The following is a 22,435-nucleotide window of genomic DNA, read 5'->3' on the forward strand; positions in this document are numbered from 1 at the left end:
TAAGAAGAAGAACAACAAAAATTGAAGATTTTCTCTCAAGTAAAAAAGCTTAGACAAACTTACGGGTTTTTGACGAAAACATGCGCATACTCGGTGTCTACCGAGTGCGGTGCATGATCTTCATCCGAATGATCCTTGACCACTTTCTTCTTCTTTGTCGTGCCTTCACCCTTGATATGCTCCGGGAGGACTTCCTTATTCTCAGCCTTGTCTGTTGTCTTAGATTCTTTACCTGATGGCTTTTCGGTTGCAGAATGCACTGAAGGCGGTGGTCCTACAATTGGTCCGGGTTTCTTGACATCCAAACGTTCGTGACGAGTAAAACCAAGCATGTTGGCCAACAACTCACGGGCTTTTTCCTTCCCCAGATGAGACATATCGAAACGATTGCGGTCCGGCATGAATACCAATCCACCTTCCGTGTAAACACCTTCGGCTTTCTTGGGCTGCTGAACGGGGTAGATATTCGTATTTAGCATAACTTCATCATCTCTGCTAAGGGTATCCATTCGCTTGAAGGGCATTCGGGATTCCTCCACAGGCCAGTTCTCCCTGACCGGTCCGAAATTTTCCCTGAAGTAGGATCCCGGTACTGAGCTAGGATCATTGCCAGCGGCTGATGGTGGACCCAAGTAGACCAATTCATCGTTGGGGTAGTTTGCTTTGGGAGCAGATCCCGCCAGGAGGTTCTTTAGCTGGATTTCAGTCTGCAGAGCACGTAAGCGATCCACGACTTCCTTCCGCCTTTGATCTTCCAAGAGGATTCTTTCCCGTTCACGTTCCATTTCCAGATCCATTGGACTCTGCTTAGGTCGCAGGTACTCCAATTCTTTGGGTGAGTTGGAGTACTCAAAACCTGGAGCTCTTAGCCGATGATTCCTGTTGGCATTGGGTTCGAAATAAGATTGTTTCTTAGGCGGCGGGAAGAACACCTCTTCGGCATAGTCCTCGCTTGGTGGGGCAAACCGAACAAACGCCATCTGACCCTGACCACCAAGAATCTCTGGATCAGGAGCTAAATTGGCACACAAGTTCGGTGGCAATGGGGTGTCGCGTTGCAAAGAGAACAAGGCACCCTGGATGCGGCATTGAACGAAAGGATGATCCCAACCCAAACCGGCTCCCTGCATCTCTTCCAGCATAGTTGCCAAGATGCGAGATTGTTCTTCGGTTAAAGGTTGTCTAATGAGGACGGAAAGAAAAAATATTTAAATTTATCCAAAGTGGAAGGACTAACGGTCTTACTTATCAATGTCCTCTGGTTCAACGCCTGTGGTCGGCAGGCACTTTCCAAAGATGTTATCTGGGTCAAAATGAATAAAAAAAATACACACATAATTTAAACGTCTTTGGTTGCCTTAAAAAAATATCCTTACCATCGTAGCAGACCTCAGCTCCTTCCAAGCATAGAGTTTTTACAAAATGACATCCTGCAAAAGAAGACAAAGGACACAAATTCAGAGATGAATGACACAAATTGGAAGAGATTTTTCAGGGGGTATGTGTGACGCAAGACTTCGACTTGTGGCTCCCACCACATGCTCCCCAAGTAACTTTCAAACATCACACAAAAGAAAACTTCCTTTCATCCTGCTGTCTTGGCAATGGAACCAGAACCAAAAAGTTGGTAGAGTGGTGGGGGGAGGGCAGGTTAAAATAATAGGTTATAGAGTCATGACGTCAGAGTGATTTCTGTTTACATATGAAATTGAAATCAAACAACAATAGAGCCAACGACGACTCCGATGGGCGACGACGACTACGTCGACAACGACATCGACCTAGTCCTAGTTAAGTTGGTGCCAAACCCTTGTCATACCATATCCTTGCTTTCTTTGTCATTTTCTTTTTTTTGGCGTCTTGAATAGGATAAGATTAGTGGGGAGGATGTTAAAGTACATAAATCCTTAAGGAATGTCCTAGCAAGTTCACATGTATACCTTACCTACTTTCCTTGGAGTGGATATGGATGTTTGCGAGGCGGAAGATCAATGTTTTTTGATTAAGGTTTTCTCTTTTGATGCTTTATGCGTATGAAAGAATTATGGGTTGATAAATTTTCAATGAAAATATTCATGAAGAAGAATATACCTTACCTCTGTACCTTTGTAAAAGGAGAGTATAAGAATTTGTATTAAAGGAGTAAATAATTAATAGGGGACGGCGATATGGATGGTTACTTGTCTTGACACAGATCAATTAGACAAGTGAGGTTTTGTGGAATTGCTAATGAGACACAAAATTAAGTTCATTAACATGATTGAGTTTTTTGGATTAATTAGAATGGGCGTGGACTTGTATACATAGGTAAACATTTATTGACAGCTTTTTGAATTAAAGTCAACGTAGTCTTATTGATTATTTGGGATTAAAGGCTATAAAAAGATTTGTGTTCAATTATTTCTTGATTAAACCCTTTTTTATTAAGGATGTTTTCTTAGATTGATCAATTAGGATTGATTTTCTTTGAACTTGAAGATAAAAAGAAATCATTAAGAATTTACAAAAAACAACACAAGAACAAAATAAAATTACTAAAGACATTACGAAAACAGTTCGTTAGACAAATTTAAACATTAAACATTTTAGTCTTTGAAAGTTTAAGTTGTGACCATTTTTAAAGCTAAAAAAAATTAAAATGAAATGAAAAAAAGATATTCGACATATTTAAACTTTGAAAATGAAAATACCGACATCTTCAATTCTATAAACACATCTACATTTTTAAGTGTTTTCAAAATTCAAGTTGTCCATATTTTCTGTGTTTGATATTGTCTTGCATTAAGTAGCTAAATAGAAATAAAATATTTAAAACTATAACCGTCGTGTCTCTCGTTGTTTTACCCACACTTCTATGAACAAAAAACCAGTTGCCCTCAAAGGATTCTACCATAATACTAGTACTTCCATGTTCATCAGTTTATCCTTGAGCTCAATTTCTGAACTGTTGTTAAGTAAACGATTATTTTTTTTCAGCCGCACTTTAAGAATGTGAATTGCTTCCATCTTTATAATCAAAACTATCATGTGACAATTTGTCAATTTACAACATTTGTCAATGTCAAAATCTATTCCATAAACAATTTGACAATTTTGTAGAATTGTAGGAAACTACCCCACATTGTCACCTTTTAGTTTCATAAAGAAATTCTCATGCAATGAAGTCAAATATTCTTCCACAACTGTCAGGAATTTTCTGTCAAATTTGTATTGATAATTCTCTTACAGAATAAAAAAGTACAATTTACACTTTGGTCAGTATTTAATTAACAATTGCGACAATGATTTTGTGAATAAAACATTTTAATTTTCTAAAAGCAACTTTAATACATTTTAATTGAGAATGTCATTCGTTCTCTGGACTTTTATTATATTTTATGCACTTCACATTTTTAATAATAATAATAAAATTTTGTAAATTGTAACATTTGCAAATTGAAAGACTGCCGTCTACATCAAAAAAATTGGCCTGGGAAAGATGAAAATTTAAACAAAATGCAAAATGTTTTGCTACTTGCCATCATGACAAATTTCAAGATTATACAATGAAATTGGCGGATTTTTCAGTAAGTACCTATAGGTAAGTAAGACAATGACAAAATTGTCAGCGTTTGACAATGAAAAGGTTTTCATGGAAAAATTGTCATCTGTTAATAATTTATGAAATACATATTTGTCAGACAAGTGTGACAAATTTGTAGAATTGTCATTTGTCGATATCTGCTCTTAAATACTAAACTATTAATCTTGCAGCCATACTGTGTTTAAACAGATTGAGAATTGTACATAGTTATAACCCCTTAAGAAAGCGAATAAGCTAAGCATACTCGATTGGACGATCAATCACAAATTGGAAAATTTTCTGTCAATACATTTTACAAGATTGTTGTTAGAGCCTGATACATTATTGGTTTAACTTTTTTTAGATTTCATATTTTTTTTCAAAATGTTTTAGCACATCATCTCTATCATCTATCGTGAAAGTTATCTTCCAATGAGTCTACCTATTAGTCGGACGATCTTCCAATCGTTTACAATTAGCTTAACTTCCAACGTTCAGAAGACAACATAAATCCTAAAATTATTAAAAAAAAAAAAACTAAGTTTTTCAAAAATTTTGGAATAAATGCTTTAAGCCCTGTCGAATGAACCAACATTTTTCGAAAATTAAATAAGCACCTTTGAATACAATAAAATTTTATAAAAATACAAATTCTTGTGTTTCTTTTTAACTTGAAACATTTAAGAACTATATGGCAAGTTTTACATTCGTGCAAAATTTCGAACTCGAGATTTTCATCAAACATGATATTACGATGGTAGATAAGTCGACAAAAGTGGGTCCCGCGATTACGTCCGTCTGTCCTGTCTGTCTGTCCACGTTCCTACAACCTAAACCATTGGGTCGAATGAGTTGAAACTTGGAAGTTTCGCGTTAGGCGTTTTTTTAATAAATATGATTTAAAATCATGAAAATAATATTTTTATTTTTAAAATCATTAAATGAAAATAAAAATAAAAATGAATTAGCATAGTGTTCAAATATGCGTTTCGCCCCGGTGCAATGGTTGGGCTCATCAGAAGATGACCATTGCACTTTGTCTTGACGCATATTTTCTCGAATAAATCGAGATTCCATATAATATGAGCTACATAGAGCTACTGCGAATTAAATGGTTGCTACAAGTCTTCATAGAAGATAAATTGTAGCTGTTTTTATTTCCTTGCTAAGGGATTTAAGAAGATGAAATGTTAACAGTCGAACTGTTTGTTCCGAACACCAGTTATTTTAATAAATATGATTTAAAATCATGAAAATAATATTTTTATTTTTAAAATCATTAAATGATTTTTTTTAAGATCAAAACTGATCGATTTGAAACGAAATTCAAATCGAGAGCGTATATTTACAATCACTTAAAAACTGCATACCAAAAAAATTGTTAGAACAAAATTTTGATGAAAAATTTTAAACTTACAAAATTAATATTAAAAAACCGCTCCAAGGATTTTCGAAAAAAAATTGAAAAATCATGGGTTTTTTGTTTTATAACATGGCATTTAAATCTTAAAGTAGTTTTTTTATTTTTAAATTATGTGACTTGTATTAAATGTAACCCCCTCCCATCTAACTGTGCATGAGTCCGAAAGAGCGCATTATTTTGATAAAATATTGATTACATTCCTATCTTCTATCCAAATTAATGTATTTGGTACATATTTATGTATTTTTATAACTATAACTATTGAAAATACCAACAATGCCTGTGTAGCACCACTGCATCGGATTAACGAATATGATACATTTAATCAACATTCTGTTTTAAAGTGTCTATCAAGAAGTATTATCTTGGTACCTTTGTATATATGATTTTAAAATGTTATTCTTTAAGAATAACCTTGTTTCACACATATTTTACTTGCCTTCGCCTATATAAAAGAAAAAATACTTAGTACAAGTTAAAACAACGGACCAGAAAGAGCGTATGTATTTTCTATTAGAAGCACTTGCTCAACGTATTAACATTATACCTATTTAGGTATTACGTACAACCTCTACAACTACTGCTTACGTTTCATAACTAAAATCCTAAACGCACAAGAGCTTGACGTTAAACAACACATGAATAACAATTTCTTGTGCCTGTTCGTATGGTTGTTTTTTTTAACTTTAACGAAAAAATAAACTAAACGTAATAACTCTATTTTTGCGCTGAAAACTTGAAGAAAAGAAGGAATGTGATTAGATTGGAGTGAGTACCTTCTACAAAGCAATATCATTTCGTCATCATCATCATAAACATGTCCCTATCTATCTATCTGCATAAAGCTGAGCACTCCAATGAACTATTCCTTATCCTTCACAATTTAAACATATGTACAGTTGTGTTCAAAAAAATAGGAGTGACTAATTTTTAAAAATAAAATCACAATTCAATAGTTAACTAAGTTATTTTGATTTACTTTTTCTTTTGTACAAGGTAGGAAATTCGGTCGTGTGTTAATTATGCTTATTAACTATTTTGCTTTAAACAAATAAGATAGTAAAAACATAAATTTTCTTAAAATTAGTCAGTAAGGAACTGTTCAAAATAATAGGAGTATTTCATTTCAAGTATAAAAAAAGGAAGCAAATGATCAAACTTAACATTATTTTTTCAGTACTTTGTTGAAAAACCTTTGTTTTTTATGATCGCTGCACATCTTCGCGGCATTGAGTCGACTAGGGTCCGACAGCGCTCAATTGGTATTTGATGCCATGCTTCCTGAATTGCGTCCCACAATTGCCGCGAATTCGAAGGTCTCCGCTGGGAAACACCCTTTTTGACATCTGCCCATAAATTTTCTATGGGATTAAGGTCAGGCGACTGAGCTGGCCACTGCATAACCTCAACCCCATTGACACGAAACCACACCTTAGCAGACTTACTCGTATGTTTCGGGTCGTTGTCTTGCTGGAATACCCATTTTAACGGCATATTCCATTCCGCATGAGGCAGCATCACATTGGACAAGACATCCACAGAAACCCGCTGATCCATTGTGCCAATTATTTGATGTATGGGGCCAATACCACTATAAGAGAAACTGCCCCATGCCATCACCTTAGCACCTCAATGCTTTACAGTTTTAACGGTGTACTGGGGCTTATATGCGGAATTTTCTGGACGTCGTACATATTGCCTGGAACCTGTTCCACCAAACACAACAATTTTTGTCTCATCAGTCCACAAAATGTTTCGCCATTTCTCTAAAGGCCAGTTGGCATGTGTTTTTGCGAATTGTAGGCGTGCTGCTACATGGTTTTTTGTCAGCATGGGCACTTTTCGCGGACTTCTTGCGGTTAATTTATTTTCTAACAATCGCCTTCTTATAGTTAAACTACTAACTGACAGTCCGAGATCTTCCCTGATCATCTGGGAGGAAGCAAAGGGATCTTTTCGACTGAACCGAGCGATGCGACGATCCTCCGTTACAGTTGTTTTTCGCTTCCTACCTCGGGTTTCGGATTTTTCCTTGTATTTCATGGCGTTAGCGATCATCTGGTCAGAGCATTCTAACAGTAACTTAATTTCTTTATATGTTTTGCCTTCATTTCGAAGTTTTTTAATTAATTGACTTTCGTTGGTGCAATGCCTTCCTCGGCCCACTAAATAATCAAATGTGTGGAAATAAACGATGTTTCAACTTTTAAATATTCCTAGTTCAATTTTCATACTTACTTTTATTTTTTTTTTTTTGAATTTTTTTTATTTTATTGCTTTTAAAACGTGAAATCTTACCCACACTCCTATTTTAATGAACAGCCCAATTGGGAGTAATAAACACTTAAATTGTGGTTATGAATGCAAATGTGCATGAATTGCAAACCAATTTATTGTGTTATCATACTCAAGGTGCCTTTATATTTACCGGAAGAGAATTGAGTTGTTCACCACTAAACACATGTTAAAAAAACAACTTAGACAAATTTTGTAAGAGCACTCCTATTTTTTTGAACACAGCTGTACATATTCTGCCTCTTTCTTATCTTCTGATAATTTATTTTCCATCCTGGTTCTTCTAATATGAAATTAAAATAATGCTTTCCAAAGGAAAAAGCTTTGAACGAACTAGTTAAATACACAAACAATTGTTTTCGTTGAGTACCTACATACATATGTTTACAAGTATTTTTCATTTCCGGGATGAGTTGTCCTAGGATGAGTTGTGTCTTGAGATGAATCGAGCCTTTGCATATGCAAAGGAAATACTTAGAAACTAGCTTACCGACAAAAAATGGTGTGTATTTGATAAGTTCATTCAAATACACAAACCATTTCCCTTTACATAATATTTTCCGAGTATTTCATATTTTTATTATTATAAAAAGTTAAGTTTTTTCAACAAATTATAAATGAATATTCAATAAAATGAAGTTCGCATAGTCTACGGAAAATTTTCTTTGTTTTGACACTTTTTGTAAAAATTAGTTCTGTATTGGAGCCCAACAGGAATTTAAAAAAACAGTCTAACGATTTTCAAACAAAAAAAATTGAAAAATTGAGTTTGACATTTCATTGAAGACACACTTATTTTACAGGTATATTTTAAAATCTTTGTAGGTACTTTTTTAAACAGACTCTTTTCATAAAGGAGCAAGTTCGTGTGATTCAGTCGTGCATTTTATTTAATATATATCACAAAAACCTCATTATGGCATAAAGTTTTATTTAAAAATAAAACACAAATATTTATGTAAATTTTCAAATTTATACGTAAAACTACTTTTCTTTAGTCTAAATATAAAGGAAGATAAACATTTTTGCTGATAGTTATACAGAAGTTCCTTAAACTTGAAATACCTCATTCATTTTCAAAATGAAAGGAAATTTTCAAAAAATGAAAGCTTCGCTTATAAACTTTGAAGAAAGGTTGATTTAAAAAGTTATCAATCAACTATTTGTTATTATGTATAACGGTTGACAATAAAGTTGTTTAAAATTGTTCTTTCATTCGAATTTAGTTTAAATTTAAATATTACATCTCTATGTACCATCGTTGCTAATATTTGTACAGAGTACTGAAGTCTTATGAGTTTTTGATATAATTTAAATATGTATATTGTATCACATTTCCGTAAATCAATTTTTCCCCAATTTAATTTTAATTCAAACCAATTAAATAAATCAACCCATATGTTCCTGTAAGTTGATACAAAAATGATTGCAACAGATATAAAATGATTGCAACAGATACCTCTCTTTAAAAATATAAATGTGAATATGAATGTTTTTTCATTCTACCAGGATAACATTCCTCTTCCCATATGAACAAAAATATGTTTTTATTTCATTCATAAATTGCGTTATACCAAATCACATCTCTCAGCAGAGCATAAACATTTAATAATTTGAGTGTCTGTCCAATAAACGCAACGTATCTACAGGATACACAGTCGGTATATAAGTATTCATAAATCAGGAAGGAAAAACCTTCTCCATTTCATTTAACAGAGATTTATTCAGTATACAGATAAATGTACAGAGGATTTTACAATTGAATGCAAAATCATACAACCGATTGTGTCCTGGATATCAGGACGAAGAGCGACGACATTATAAATAAAAACAAGAAAATGCATAGAAAAAAGTAAAAACAAATTTGCAAGTGTTAAGTTTCCCATGAATCATGCAGAAGAACAATCAAAAACAGAAAAACATCCAGAATTTTTATTCAGATTTCATCCTTTTCATGAATGTCCTGTCCAGTGTCCCCATGTCCATGTCCATTTCCATTTTCATGTCCACGTCCAATGCAATGAATACAAAAACTCTAAAACCATGCTAACTCTGTGTGTAAAGTTGAGCGTATTGAAAATCCCATCACAGATTCATTTTAATTCTTGGAAAATAACGCATTATGTATGGGAGTAGCATTTTTATATTTGTACGAGTAGAACACAAGAATAACAACAAATTTATCTTTTAAATAGAATTACATTTTTCCAATGTCCCGAGAACGAATATACAGTCATTGATTTCAATCAGTAATGTTTTATTCAGTGGAAAATATCCTTGGAGGATATTCTCATACACACACAAAAAGAGGAGATCAATATCGTGAATGAATGAATGAAATTGTCACTATTCTTCATAAAAGGGAATCTCTATGGAAGTGTTGCAAACAAATAATACGACATTAAATAGTGTATTTTATTTAAGTTTAAATGTTTTAATTGGAGTTAGCAGAATTGTGGTTATATTTATAGTTTTTAGTGATGTTTTCAACAGTTCGAATTGCAAATATCGCAATTCGAATTTATTCAACAACATGAAAAATCTTTTTATAAAATACATTAATTTTCAACACAAAAAAGCAAAATTTTCAGATTCTGGAGAACATTAAATTCAAATTTATGTGTATAGGAAAAATTAGGTTTTCCTTCGGCTTTTTTGGTCACTTTGATCGTGGCAATGAAACAAGGTTGTTACATTAACTTTTCCCGACGTTTCGGCAGGGGTTGCTGCCTTCCTCAGGGGAACTTTATTAAACATGAAATATAAAACACATAGTACAATATTGTGGACAACAAGAATAAGAAAAAACTTACAATTTAACAATTAAATTTTAAAACAATGTAAAAAAAACACTTCTAATTAAGAAGTTCAGTCTATAACTACAAAATGTCATCTTGAAGCTGAACACACATCCATTTTCAATGAATAATTATATGTAAATTATCTCTAATTAGATAGAATAAAATGACAGCTGTCAAGTTTGACATGAAAGCATCAGAAATACTTTGATTTCAGATACATTCTTGTCTTATTTGAAGAATGGAAATACAATTTTTAGAAGAATCTAGAAAACTTCCGGATTGCAAACAAAAATGACATAAGTATTCAGAATCCTGAATGTAAACTTTAATTAACGTTTTATACATAGGGACTTATCAAAATCGCAATATTATGAATGAATCCTTTAATGCAATAAAAAAAGAATAAGACCGTGCACGTGGCTAAAAGAACACCATTTTACAATTTTTTTAAAAATGGGATTAAATTTCAATGTAACACATATTAATAATTAGGAACATTGTTCAAAAACTGTCTGTTTTAAATTTTTTGAACATTTAAAATATAATCTTGACTATTGACGTTCTAATAATGTTCGGCCTCAAAAAACTAGAATACATAATAGTGAAGTAACGAGATTGTTGATTATAAATAAATTATATAGATTGTTCTGTAAGAAAAAGAGGATGCATTTTCCAATATACACAGATTTAAAATTGCAAATCGTTCGGTTTGAAACTATCTGAGTTATGAGTCCGTCTAGCTTGAAAAATAAGTATGATGAAATTGGAAAATAAAAGGTTTTCCGAGATATACTATGTTTGTGCCACTTCTTTACCAAAATGTTCTGAAAAGAATTGTTCAAAACTCAATCAAACTAGAGGCACAATATTCCAAGAACCCGTCCAATTACTCGGATACGTCGATGAAATTGACACGTTTGGAGGATCCAAGTGCGATGCCAATGGCGATTTTCGTTTTTTTTTTGTTCGTATAGTTTAGTGGCACTCAAGAGGTTATTTGTACCCTTTATATGTCAATATTTAAACACATTGTGAGCGTTAGGTAAATAGGGAAGGATTTAAGAGAAGTTGCATATTGGTCTTATAATTCTGAACATAAAAATGGGAGGGAAAAACAGAGTTGGCCAAAATATTCCACATTCTCTATTAAGAAAGAATCTCTATACTTGACAGTACGCCCGAGGCTAAACTTATGAGCATTCCTCGAAGTGCGAGTACTACGTCTGAATCGTTTAAGGGGCAACTGGCTAATTGGACAGACTTTGTTTGTAAAAATATCGATAAAACAACGAAAGGCATGCAAAATTGCAGCTTTGTTCTAGAGATGTAAATGTTTCGATTATAGTTATATCGCCTATAATTTTTAAAGCCCTTTTTTGAATGCTATTCAAGAGATTTGAACTTGATTTAGGGGCACCTGCCCAGATTTGCGAATTATATTCTAGCTTTGGATGAAGGCTTTGTAAAATACAGCCAGATCAGAAGGGGTGAAAAAGCACCTGGCAGCATTTTTGGCAATGTCAAATATGTAATCATTCCATAAAAGGTGATATGTGATACACATACCGAGTACTGACATTGGATTAGTTTCCTGGATGCATGTGCCACTCATAGATAGCGGCATCGGGGGTGTGTTATGCTTTAACGACGGGAGACAGCATTGAGTTCTCGAAGCATTAAATTCTACACTGTTTTTGATTTCCCATTAAACAATGCTGACAAGATCAGAATTTAATGAGCTTATCATACGCTGCCGTTGAAGTTCCACATCCGAAGGTCAAGGATGTGAATCTAGAAACGAATATGAAAAAGTGGAGGGTACTGTCATCGGCGAAACAGTTTAATGGATTAGAAGTAACAGATAAAAGATCTTTTATGAATATAAGTAAGAGAGTGGGAGACAAAACGGAACCCTGGGGGACACCAGCTTTTATTTTTTGAATTTCAGACTTGAAACCAACCAATACAACTTGTATTTTTTTTTTTAAGAAACGAAAAAGAGATTCATCATTACCAAAAGCACGCATGTTTGATAAGAGATGCCGAACTCTATAAAATGCTTTTAAAATATCAAGGGCAATAATCTAACTAAAAATTTGTTCCACTGTTCGGTGAGATAAACCATGAGCTCACCAGTGGACCTATTGCTACGAAAGCCATACTGTCGGTCATTAAGCTTCCGTTCTTCAAGATATTTTTTAAGGTGGTAATTTATCAGCGTTTCCATGAACATGGAAAGACGGGACGTAAGTGCTATTGGACGATAGTTGGAGAGAGAGGAGGGTTCGCCTTTTTTAGGGAAAGGCTGGACAAATGCTATTTTCCATCCGCTCGGAAAGAGACCTGTAGAGTAAGAAAGATGGATAGTTTAGGTTTTTGCCAGCGTTGAAAAAAACCTCGTCAGAATAATTGGGGAGATACTATCCCGGCCAGCGAATTTGTGTATGTCAAGGTCTTTTAGTACTCTTGCAACTGTATAAGTGCGAAAGAAGATTCGTCCCTTAGAATCGTTTACGCTCTCAAGAACAGGAGCACTCATGACACTTTCCGGTAGCGTGGAATCAACAGCAAACTGTGTTTCAAGTAAATTGGCTTTATCAATCAAGCTTACATAGGGAGTGTCATTGTGGACGAGCGTTGGAACACAGGATGACGTGGTGTTTCGTACGTTTTTTACAAATGACCAGACATTTTTGCTACCTTTGTGACATTGTAGTATTTGTTGCCTTAATTTCTGATCATGCAAAAATTTGGTTCGTCGAATATGACCATTACAGGTCTTTCTAGGCCGTTTGAACTTATTCCGGGTTTCCTCAGTCGTACTCTAAGGTAGTTGAGGATATTTTATTGCTAAGCACCGCTATAAATTCGAGCAACAACACCAGTGCTGAAATCGAAATGAGAATAACTTCTTCGAACTTAGAAGGAAATTGAGTAATAAAGTCCTCTCTTGACCATCTAAAGTCAACACTCACTAATCCCACTCTCAATTATAGCGCTGAGGATAGGACCTTGTCAAGATAAGATGAGAACGTCTTAGGATGCATCGAGGGAAAAAAGGGTGATTTTTGGTCACATCTACATACATAGATGACGATGGAGGAGAAGATACAAGAAGCTGCACAGCGCCACTCATCTAGTCAAAAGAACAAAAGTCCAACAACTTAGAGGACTAAGTCATGTAGAGAGTATGGACATGAACGATGTAGCCTGCAAGGTCTTCAAAAAAAAAATACCGATTGACGGGGCAGCAGAGGAAGGCCCCAAGTCAGGTTCCTCACGCAGGTAAGAAAGAACCCTAACCAATTTGATGCGCAAAACTGGAGACAGCTAGCTAGTGAACGAGTTGGCTCGAGACACATATTCCGTCAGCCCCAGACGGTGGTGCCAACTTAATTATGAAAGTTAGTATTTTATTATTTAATACTGATTTTGTATGAGGTCATATTGAACTCGATAGCGTTAATTGGTTGATAGTTATTTTGGGATCAACCAAATTCTTCACATTTTTACAAAATGCATTTTTGACAAATACAAGAAATCAGTTAGAAGTGTCTCAAGAACCCAACAACCAACAGGGATATGGAGGATAAAATAATTTATTCCGGATGCCTAAATATGAGGACGTACAGACTTTATATTAAAATTCTTGGGATTTGTAAACGTCGATAAATGTTAAAATTTTGTAATTCGGAAAATTGAACCGATCACAACAGTTTTCAATAAGAAAGATGCTAGATTGAGCAGAGTACTACCATTTAAATGATAAAACATATTTTTGAAAATGAATAATAAATTTTTAAAATGAATCATATCTCTTATTTAGGACCCTAAATAAAAATAAAGGTTAACAATAATTTGTTTTCTTTTAAAATGAACAGTTTCAAGTTTTTAAAAGTTTACGTTAACTATGAAAGTTTATAGTTAGTGAACATTTATTATAAAATCTTGGAGTCAATGACAGCATTAATATCGAACATTTTAGAAATATTTTTGAATTTGAAAATGAAAACGTCTGCAATAGTTTTAAGTTCTTTTATTTTTATTTGTCTGTGAATTTAATATTTTTAGGAAGTAATATCTTCATCTTTCCTCTCCGAAATGACGAACCTTAAACTTCAAAATTTATATTCATTTACTTTACAGACTTTTCGTGTGCATTCAACTACAATAGCATCATAAAAATAAAATTGAAAACAAAAAGTAAACCTTCTCAATTTCTAAGGAGTGCCAAATTTTATTATCAAACATCAACACATTATCTTTTCTCTCTTTCATATATAATGAAAGTTTTTTGAAAACTGTATTTACTTCAGATTGAAGATATTGTGTGTGTACCAATACCTTTGCTTCAATCGTAAATATACTTCCTTCACATAACTGAAAACTGCAGTCTGAAGTCGTAAAAAATTTTATATCCGAAGAAATAAGAAATTTTGCTAACGTCTCGTCACCATCATCGTATCGCATCGTCATGGTCATAACGTTTGTCTGGATTTTTTGTTTTATTATTATATTCTATAAAACAAAACCTGAGGTAGTAAAGAAGAATTCTTTTATTTTTCATCGTAAATGGTTTTTCTTTTATTTTGTTTCAAAAAATTAACTAACACGGAAAAAGTGCACAATACCTACTTAAACTAAATAGCGTTTTTAATAGTTTTGCTCCTCCTTTTTTGTTACGTATACGCCACAAGAGCCCAAATGTGATATTGTTCGTTGTTCATGACTGAAGAACTTATAAAATATGAGAAAAATTGGACATTTTATTTAAACTTAAATGCTTTAAGTTAAAGAAAATTGTTTATGTTTCTGATCTTCAATTTAGTTGGTCCTCAATGTGATAAAATGTTATTCTTTTAAGGGTGCTTTTTTCTAGAGGTTTAGAATTTTAAAATCGATTATAATAAATATGAATTTTTTAAGCTGTCTTAAAATTTAATTTTGACGAAAGATAATCTTCTGGAATTATATATGATTTCTGACATATTACCGCCATTTCTGGCTCAGACGTAGTCTTATCTGGAGGGCCAATTTTCGACGACTGTTTTCAACATTAATGACCGTATATCAAAAATAATGCGGCGAATATTGGCGTATTCTAGTGACTCCACATATGCCCACAAAAAAAATATTCCGTTTGCCAAAGTTCCAACGTAACGAGCTTAAATGTCTCTAAAATATAAGGACGGTTTCTTAAACTTGAAAATGTGTTCTTTTCAAAACAGTAGTTTTTGTTTCATTATTTTTTGTTTTTGATACTAATAATGAATTCAATAATATTTTTAAAAGTCAAATATTTAATGAGTTTCTAAATAAAGTTATTTGATGCTCTACATTTTTAGGAATAATTTGTCTTCTTCTTTTCAAAAATGTTATTGCAAAAATATGCTCACGGTCAGCTACGATGTTTTTCATACCTTATTCTATACATCTGATTGAGTCTACGAAAAAGTTTAACAGACAAAATAACAGAGTTGTTTGATAAAGTTTTATTACTCTTAGAAACGGAGTGTTAGATTTCTGTTCTTCTTGAACCTTTTATAAGCTGCGCTATTGGAAAAATTACAAAGTGTTTTAGGAATGATTAAAAAATGTAGTACCCGCATTTTTTCGGATATTTAGAAGACCCTAGAGATTTGATTTTTGAAATTTCCGTGTCTTCAAAATATTCGAAACTTTGCAAACATCTTCACGCAAATTGTTCCATTTTTAGTTTAGTGAAATAAAACGAAAAAAGGGGTATTGTTGGTGTTCTAAACATTGTGTCTGTGTCGAAGGTTATGGACCGCCAAAAGTGAAGAAAACCGCTTTTTAGTTTGTATCTCTATTTGTGTGGGTCTAATGGTTTTAGCACATTGTTTGTTTCAATAATTTTTTCATACAATGACACAATTCTGAGATAGAGCTTTTTTTTAATTTTCCATAGTTTCTAAACAAATACGGACCAATTATTCCACCAACCTATAAAATAGACGAAACAGTCAGTTTTTGTGGATATGGCGATGTATTAAGAATGTCAAATATGATTAACACCATTAAGCAGCATTGAGTTTTCGATGTCATAAATTCTACTTGAATTTTGTTTCCCGCTTTCTGTGTTAGAATTCAATCAGCTCATGCATCATGCATTACGGTTGAAGATCTGCAACTCACATGAAGAGTTGTAAATCTAAAAAGGAATACTAAAACCTGAGTGTAATATCACCAGCCAAGCAGAAGTTTTAGGAGATTAATAATAAAAAATAAGAAAGAGTGGCGGAGCCACAACAGAGCCCTGTGGCACACCAACATTTATTTTGTATTTCTTAGAATCTATTCAATACAACTTCTAATTAACGTTCTGAAAAGTAATTTTTAATCCGATGAAGTAGGGATTCGTCAAAATGGAAGGCATATATTTTTGACATGAAAGACTGATGCCATACGGTATCAAATGCTTTAAAGAAATCAAGAGTACTAATCTTACTTTCTACTGTTTGGTGAGATAAACAATCAAATCACCAGTGGACTTTTTGGTATACGAAAGTCATGCTGTTGGTCAATAAGAAGTAATCGGTCTTCTAGCTGTTTCTTGAACTCATACTTAAGAAGAATTTCTGTGACCTTCAAAAGAAGGAACATAAGTGCTATCAATCTTTTGTTTAATAACTTGTGATGCTTGTTTGTGCACTAAAAACTCTTGAATCCTCTTTATATGCTTTATCTCCTGAATTATGCAATGAATTAAGAAAAACAAAGACTTAACGTTTATGTCTAGCCACTATGGACAATTACAATTGACAATGAATGAGAAAGCACACTTATCCCAATATCCTCATCATTCTCATTCTCGTAAAACAAAAGTCGAATAAAAAAGAAGAGAAAACCCATCAAATTGAATGAGTGTTACCGCCCTTCATTGTTTCCCTTTAGATCGACATAATATAACGGCTCTGATGTGAAATAAAAACCAAACAGAGAAAAACAAATAAAAGCTACATCCTTCAGATTATAGAAGAATAACATCAATATTTTTATAGAGATATTATAGGCATCCTCGTTTGACGTTGAATTGAGGAGAACTCAAACTTTTATTCATTCATTGAATTTGCACTTCTCTGACGTAGGTTTACACCCTAACCCTACCCACATCAGTTCCAATACCATTAACATGAACATGAGCACGAACAAGAACACAATCCCGAGAGCCATAGCTAAAAGCTTTTTCGACCTCCCCTATGCTCTGTGACTCTCTCTCTCTTCTGAAAATATTGATTATTTTTTCTTACTCGATACGAGTATACCTACCCTAGTTTTAACCAGCCTAATAACATTAACGTATTTTTATATATGTATGTGTGTTTTGTACGTAAGATCGCACTTACCATCAGCAACAGTTTTCCAGCTGTATACCTACCTAACCTACCTACTGTACAATTTTTTTCACAGCCTCCTCTCAGGACTCTACTCACAGCTCGAAGCGCTGAGGAGGTTGATATATGAAACTGAATATAAATTCGGAACTTCCAAAAACGTGCGTAGGTGGCTTTCGTCCTCGCACTCCTTTCAAAAACATGTAGGTAGGTAGGTACCTACGCTAACTTCTTCCTTCTTCGCTCCATAACCCGGATAATTCTAAAAATAGATTCAATTTAAGCTTTTCGTCCTTTCAAGTCGACCCAGTACCACCACCACCACAGCACCAGCAGAAAATTCAATTCATCGTCGTGTCGTCGGGAGAAGAACACACAAAAAAGTTAAACAAAAATTGCGGTGGAAATGGTGTTCAAGAAGGTTTTCCACTCTTAGAATACAAACAACCTCCATCCGAGTTATAATTTTTCTGGAACGAACAACGATAAAAATAGCCCAATTTTCCAGATGCCAAATGGAGGTGAATCTATGTTTGTACATTTGCACATAGCTTGAGCTTGGCTGAAATATTGTATTATATTTTTTTATATGTGGTCCTGGTCATTCCGTGGGGGGATTTAATGTTTGCTTCAAGGTCCTTGACTATAACGAGGTCCGGACGGACCAGAAGACAACAACGACCAACGGCGGCGGCGACCGACTACGACGACGACAACCGAGGATAGAAAAATCTTTTGACCTTTAACTCCGACAGATGATTGTTGTTGTTTTTGGTTTTTCGTTTTTTGTTTAGCTTATAAGAATAAAATGTAACCCCTATATCCGCCTTTGGGGGGTTTAATTGGATCTGAAAAACTGACTTGACTTTGGGACGTGATAATCATGTTTATAAAGAACAAGTTGATGGTTTGTAATCGAGTAAGAAGAAGAAGAATTTGTTTACTGACGTAAAACTGTATGTTTTTTGGAAATATAGGATTCTTTCGAGACTCGTTGCTTTTCGTGTTTTTGCTTTTCCCTCTTGCCTTGATTTTGATTTATGCTCTGGGAAAGGAGTTTTGAGTTTATTTTTTAAGTTTTTGTGCTTTGCATGAATAATGAGAGAAGATTTGTTTTGTTCTTTATACAAGTTAGTATAAAATGCTTTGGTTTGTTAGAGATATTTTGTTCAAAACCGCCAGCAGGGGTTTTTTAAGCACATATACATATAATACCCACGTCTTACGTTCTATACGTCCCACGTTTATGCGACCAGCCCACGCATCTCGGAAAATGCTATGTGAATTGTATTTCATTAAATTTTGATGTGTTAACATAAAAATGAAAAAATTTAGTATATAGTAATTCTGCAAATTGCTCCAAGGGTAATAATAAATGGATAAGAATATATTTTTATCTCGATAGATGTATGTAGAATAGATTTAAGTATGTATTAAATTGGTGTGAAATTGTGGTTGGATTTTAATTCTATTAAATTTGATGGTTTTGTTAGATTGCATAGATTAGGTAGACGTTATGAGAATTATTATGGTTTGAATTGCTGCTGTTTTTTGAATTCAATTCGAATTTATAAAAGCTATTTGAGTCAGAAGTAAGATTTTATCAAGTGTTAGAATTGTTTTTTTTTGTAAGGTTTATATTTCTTGTAGAAAAAACTGTCAATTCGATTTTTCTTAAAATATTACCAGATGTTAAAAAGTTTTTTTTTCGTTGCACAAATCTGTTTTGAATATAGAATCATTTTGTTTTCGTAACATTTTCGTTACTTTTTTTTTAGTTTTTTTGATTTATAAAAAAAAACGTTACAATATATAATATACAATTCAAGTCTCTTACGTCATTATCTTCGTAAGATATTTAGGGTTAACCAACATTTTCACCTTTTTTTTAAACTGCTATGGTAAAAAATCCACAAACGCAATTTTCTTTAGAACCCTTTCTGCATCTTTCTGCCTTATTATCTGCAAACAAAATTAATTTAAATTCGATATCTCTTCTGGTTCTTGGGCTATGGACGACGAAAAAAACGTCGCAAACGTACTAGCGTACGTACACACGCACGTACAGACATCTTTCTAAAAATCTTTTATTTCGACTCTAGGGACCTTGAAACGTCGAGAAATGTCAACATTTTCAATTTGACAAATCGGACCATTTACAATAACTTCCTATGGGAAGTTAATATAAGATCTTGACCAGAAAAAAAAATTATTTAAATCGGTTCAGTAATTCCTGAGAAAATTTAAAAATATTTGAAATAAAAAGGACAATGAAAACTTTATAAAATTGCGGAAATTCGATTTTTCAAAATTCTAACAAAAAATGTGTTAAGAGACTACTGGTATTTAAAAAGCGGGTCTCCTTCGGACCTCAATCGATTTCTAGGCTATTGGCGCGTAGACAGACGTAAAGATGGACGAAATCGCCGGACCCTCTTTAATTTAAGATTCTTATGTCATGCTTGATTGATATCGAGAGTTCGAATTTTTTTGCAACTTATAGTTCCCATATGTCGCAAGTAAAAAATACAGTTAAAAATTATGAGCAAACATCAAATACTTTTTATATAAGAATTCTGCATTCGAGCACTTAAAGTTTTTTCCATGCCATAATATTTTCGGGCATCATTTCAAGGTTACAATAGACTATTTAAAACTAAAAGCAAAAAAACGGTTTTCCCAAAATTCTAACGCCTGAGCGATGAAACCACACATGATAAATTTCCATCAGTGGGCGTCTCTCAACATTTTTTAAAGTTTAAACAAATTTAATAATGCTTGAGTCGAAAACCAATTCTTACCAGTTTTTTTTCTGTTTTTGTAGGTTTATTATCAAATGAATTTTTCAAAGAAATTAACTTCAAGCTAGGATCAATATTTTGCGTATAATTAAATAAGTATGATTTCAATATCGGTTTTTGTCCCCGACGTTTTAAGATAAAAACCTATTTTTACAAATTTTAGTAGCATTTTTTGATGTTTTTAGTTCTTATAAATATAAACATTCAAAATTGGAATTTTCTGAGAACATTTTCTTATAATTTTGAAGTTATATTTTCAAAATATTCGAATCGAACATCAGTTTTTATTAATTTTGCAGAGATTCTTATTTAAAAAACTAAATTGACGGTTGGATTTTTCATAAAATTTCAATGAAGGTTAAAAGACAATATTTTTTATAAGATAGATATTTTATGTCAACATCTTTATATTTTTGCCAAAATATTCAATTTGAAAATCAATTTTACTAACTTTTAGTAAAGTTTTAAGTTTTAAGTTTTTACTTTGTGGAAAAAAAACTCCTACATCGATTTTTCTCAAAATTTTATTAAAAGACAGAATCGTTATTTTTCTTTGGATACAATTATTCTTTAGATAAAGTTAATTCTTATTCGTGAAATATTCGATTTAACAAATCATTTCTTGATTTATACTTGGTTTTTAATTTTTAAAAACTATACAAATTAAGTATCACGTCAAATTATATATTATAAAACAAAATTGAAGTCACTAAAATGTGTTGACTTTTTTTATGTGGTTTAGTACAAAAATGACTTATTCAATTTTTTTTTTTAAAAGTCCATTCTGCATATTTTAATGTTATGTAAAATAATGTTAATTTGAAGTCGATATCTCTGACGGTTTTTGAGGTGTGGCCGTACATGGAACCTGCATGTTCGTCCGTAATTTCGAGAACCTTGCACACGCAAACATCCCTCTAAAAAACTTTTAGTTAGGTTCTAGGTACCTTGAAACGGCAAGAAATGTACAAATTTGGAATTCGAAAAACCAAACCGATTACAATAAATGTATATATTGAGTTAATAATGTTGAAAACGGGTGTTTTTTTTAAAATTTAGCAGAATGTTTAAATAAAAGTTCAAATAAGAATTCAGCATAAAATCCATAACTTTCTTTTCAAAACAATGAACTCATTCAAGGTTTCTTAAAACTTCAAAGAATTAAATAAAAACTCATAATTTATGACAATTTTGAGAAACTAAGTTAGATAATATATTTTTTTAAACAATATCTAAGAGAAAAAGATTTATTCATTATGAAATTTGTATAGAATTTATTATTAAGATCTAAAAACTAGCCTTAAAGGCCGTTTCTGGTTGTCTTCAACAATTTTAAAGAGCCTTTTTTTAAAAAAACCTAATTTAGAAAATATTCGTTGAGGTTCGAATTCAGGAAAATTTAATTCTTAAAAAAAGTATTCAGGCCTATCACGAATTCCATCGTAATCGGAAACTTTCACGAATTTCGAAAAATCTTATCACGAAATTATGTAATGCCAAATTTGTATGAGATTTTTAATTACGAATTTATTTGGCAGTATTTTTTTTTCGATATTCGGAAATGTTTTCAATTACGATGGAATTCGTGAATCTCCTATGAATCTCAAGAAATTTCGAATTTCCACTTCTTCCTCTTTTTAGAAAAGTACAAGAAAAATTGTATGCTAGATAATCGGCATTTTCCTTGCCAAATCGGTTCATATCCTGATAAATTATTATTGCATGCATCTTTTCAGATTTTATGAATCCTAAAATTATTTAATAAAATTTACATCATGGTTGAGTAAGCAAATGAGCTTATCTTGGAGAAACTACGAATTTTATTAGAGCCCTTCTTCCATTGTATTCGGAGCTTGTCAAATATTTAGGTTCTCAACCATTAATCATCTCCCCAAGATATTTGTTCGGATCGAAAAAAAATTGTTTAGAAATGTTCATTTTAAAAATTTCAGATTATTTGATTAAGATTATTATTGATGGTTGATTTTCTTTTCTTTAATTGAATTCTATAAGACTTTTTAATATGTGGAATACAAATTAGTTCAAGTCGAAAAGCCCACCCACTGATTTCCAAGTTCTTTTTACAGATTTTGATATAAGAAGTTGTAAAACTTAAAAACATGACAACGGAAATATGTAGTTCAAATAAGTAAAATCAAATATTAAATAACGAATGGTTGGGCTTAAGTAATCTAATC

At 32.6% G+C, this 22,435-nt stretch overlaps 1 protein-coding gene across 3 annotated transcripts in view; it reads right to left on the bottom strand.

The window, feature by feature from the left end:
- LOC129952694 (receptor-type tyrosine-protein phosphatase N2) overlaps positions 1-22,435 on the bottom strand; it is a 62,371-nt gene that overhangs the window by 15,379 nt on the left and 24,557 nt on the right. For all 3 annotated transcript variants that reach the window (XM_056065459.1, XM_056065458.1, XM_056065460.1), the window contains 3 exons: positions 1,377-1,430; positions 1,246-1,303; positions 64-1,182 (listed from right to left, as the gene is read on the bottom strand). In XM_056065459.1, coding sequence (XP_055921434.1) covers positions 64-1,182; positions 1,246-1,303; positions 1,377-1,430 — 1,231 coding nt within the window. The remainder of the gene's footprint in view (positions 1-63; positions 1,183-1,245; positions 1,304-1,376; positions 1,431-22,435) is intronic.

Source organism: Eupeodes corollae, chromosome 3, assembly GCF_945859685.1.
Source record: "Eupeodes corollae chromosome 3, idEupCoro1.1, whole genome shotgun sequence".
NCBI classification, from domain to species: domain Eukaryota; kingdom Metazoa; phylum Arthropoda; class Insecta; order Diptera; family Syrphidae; genus Eupeodes; species Eupeodes corollae.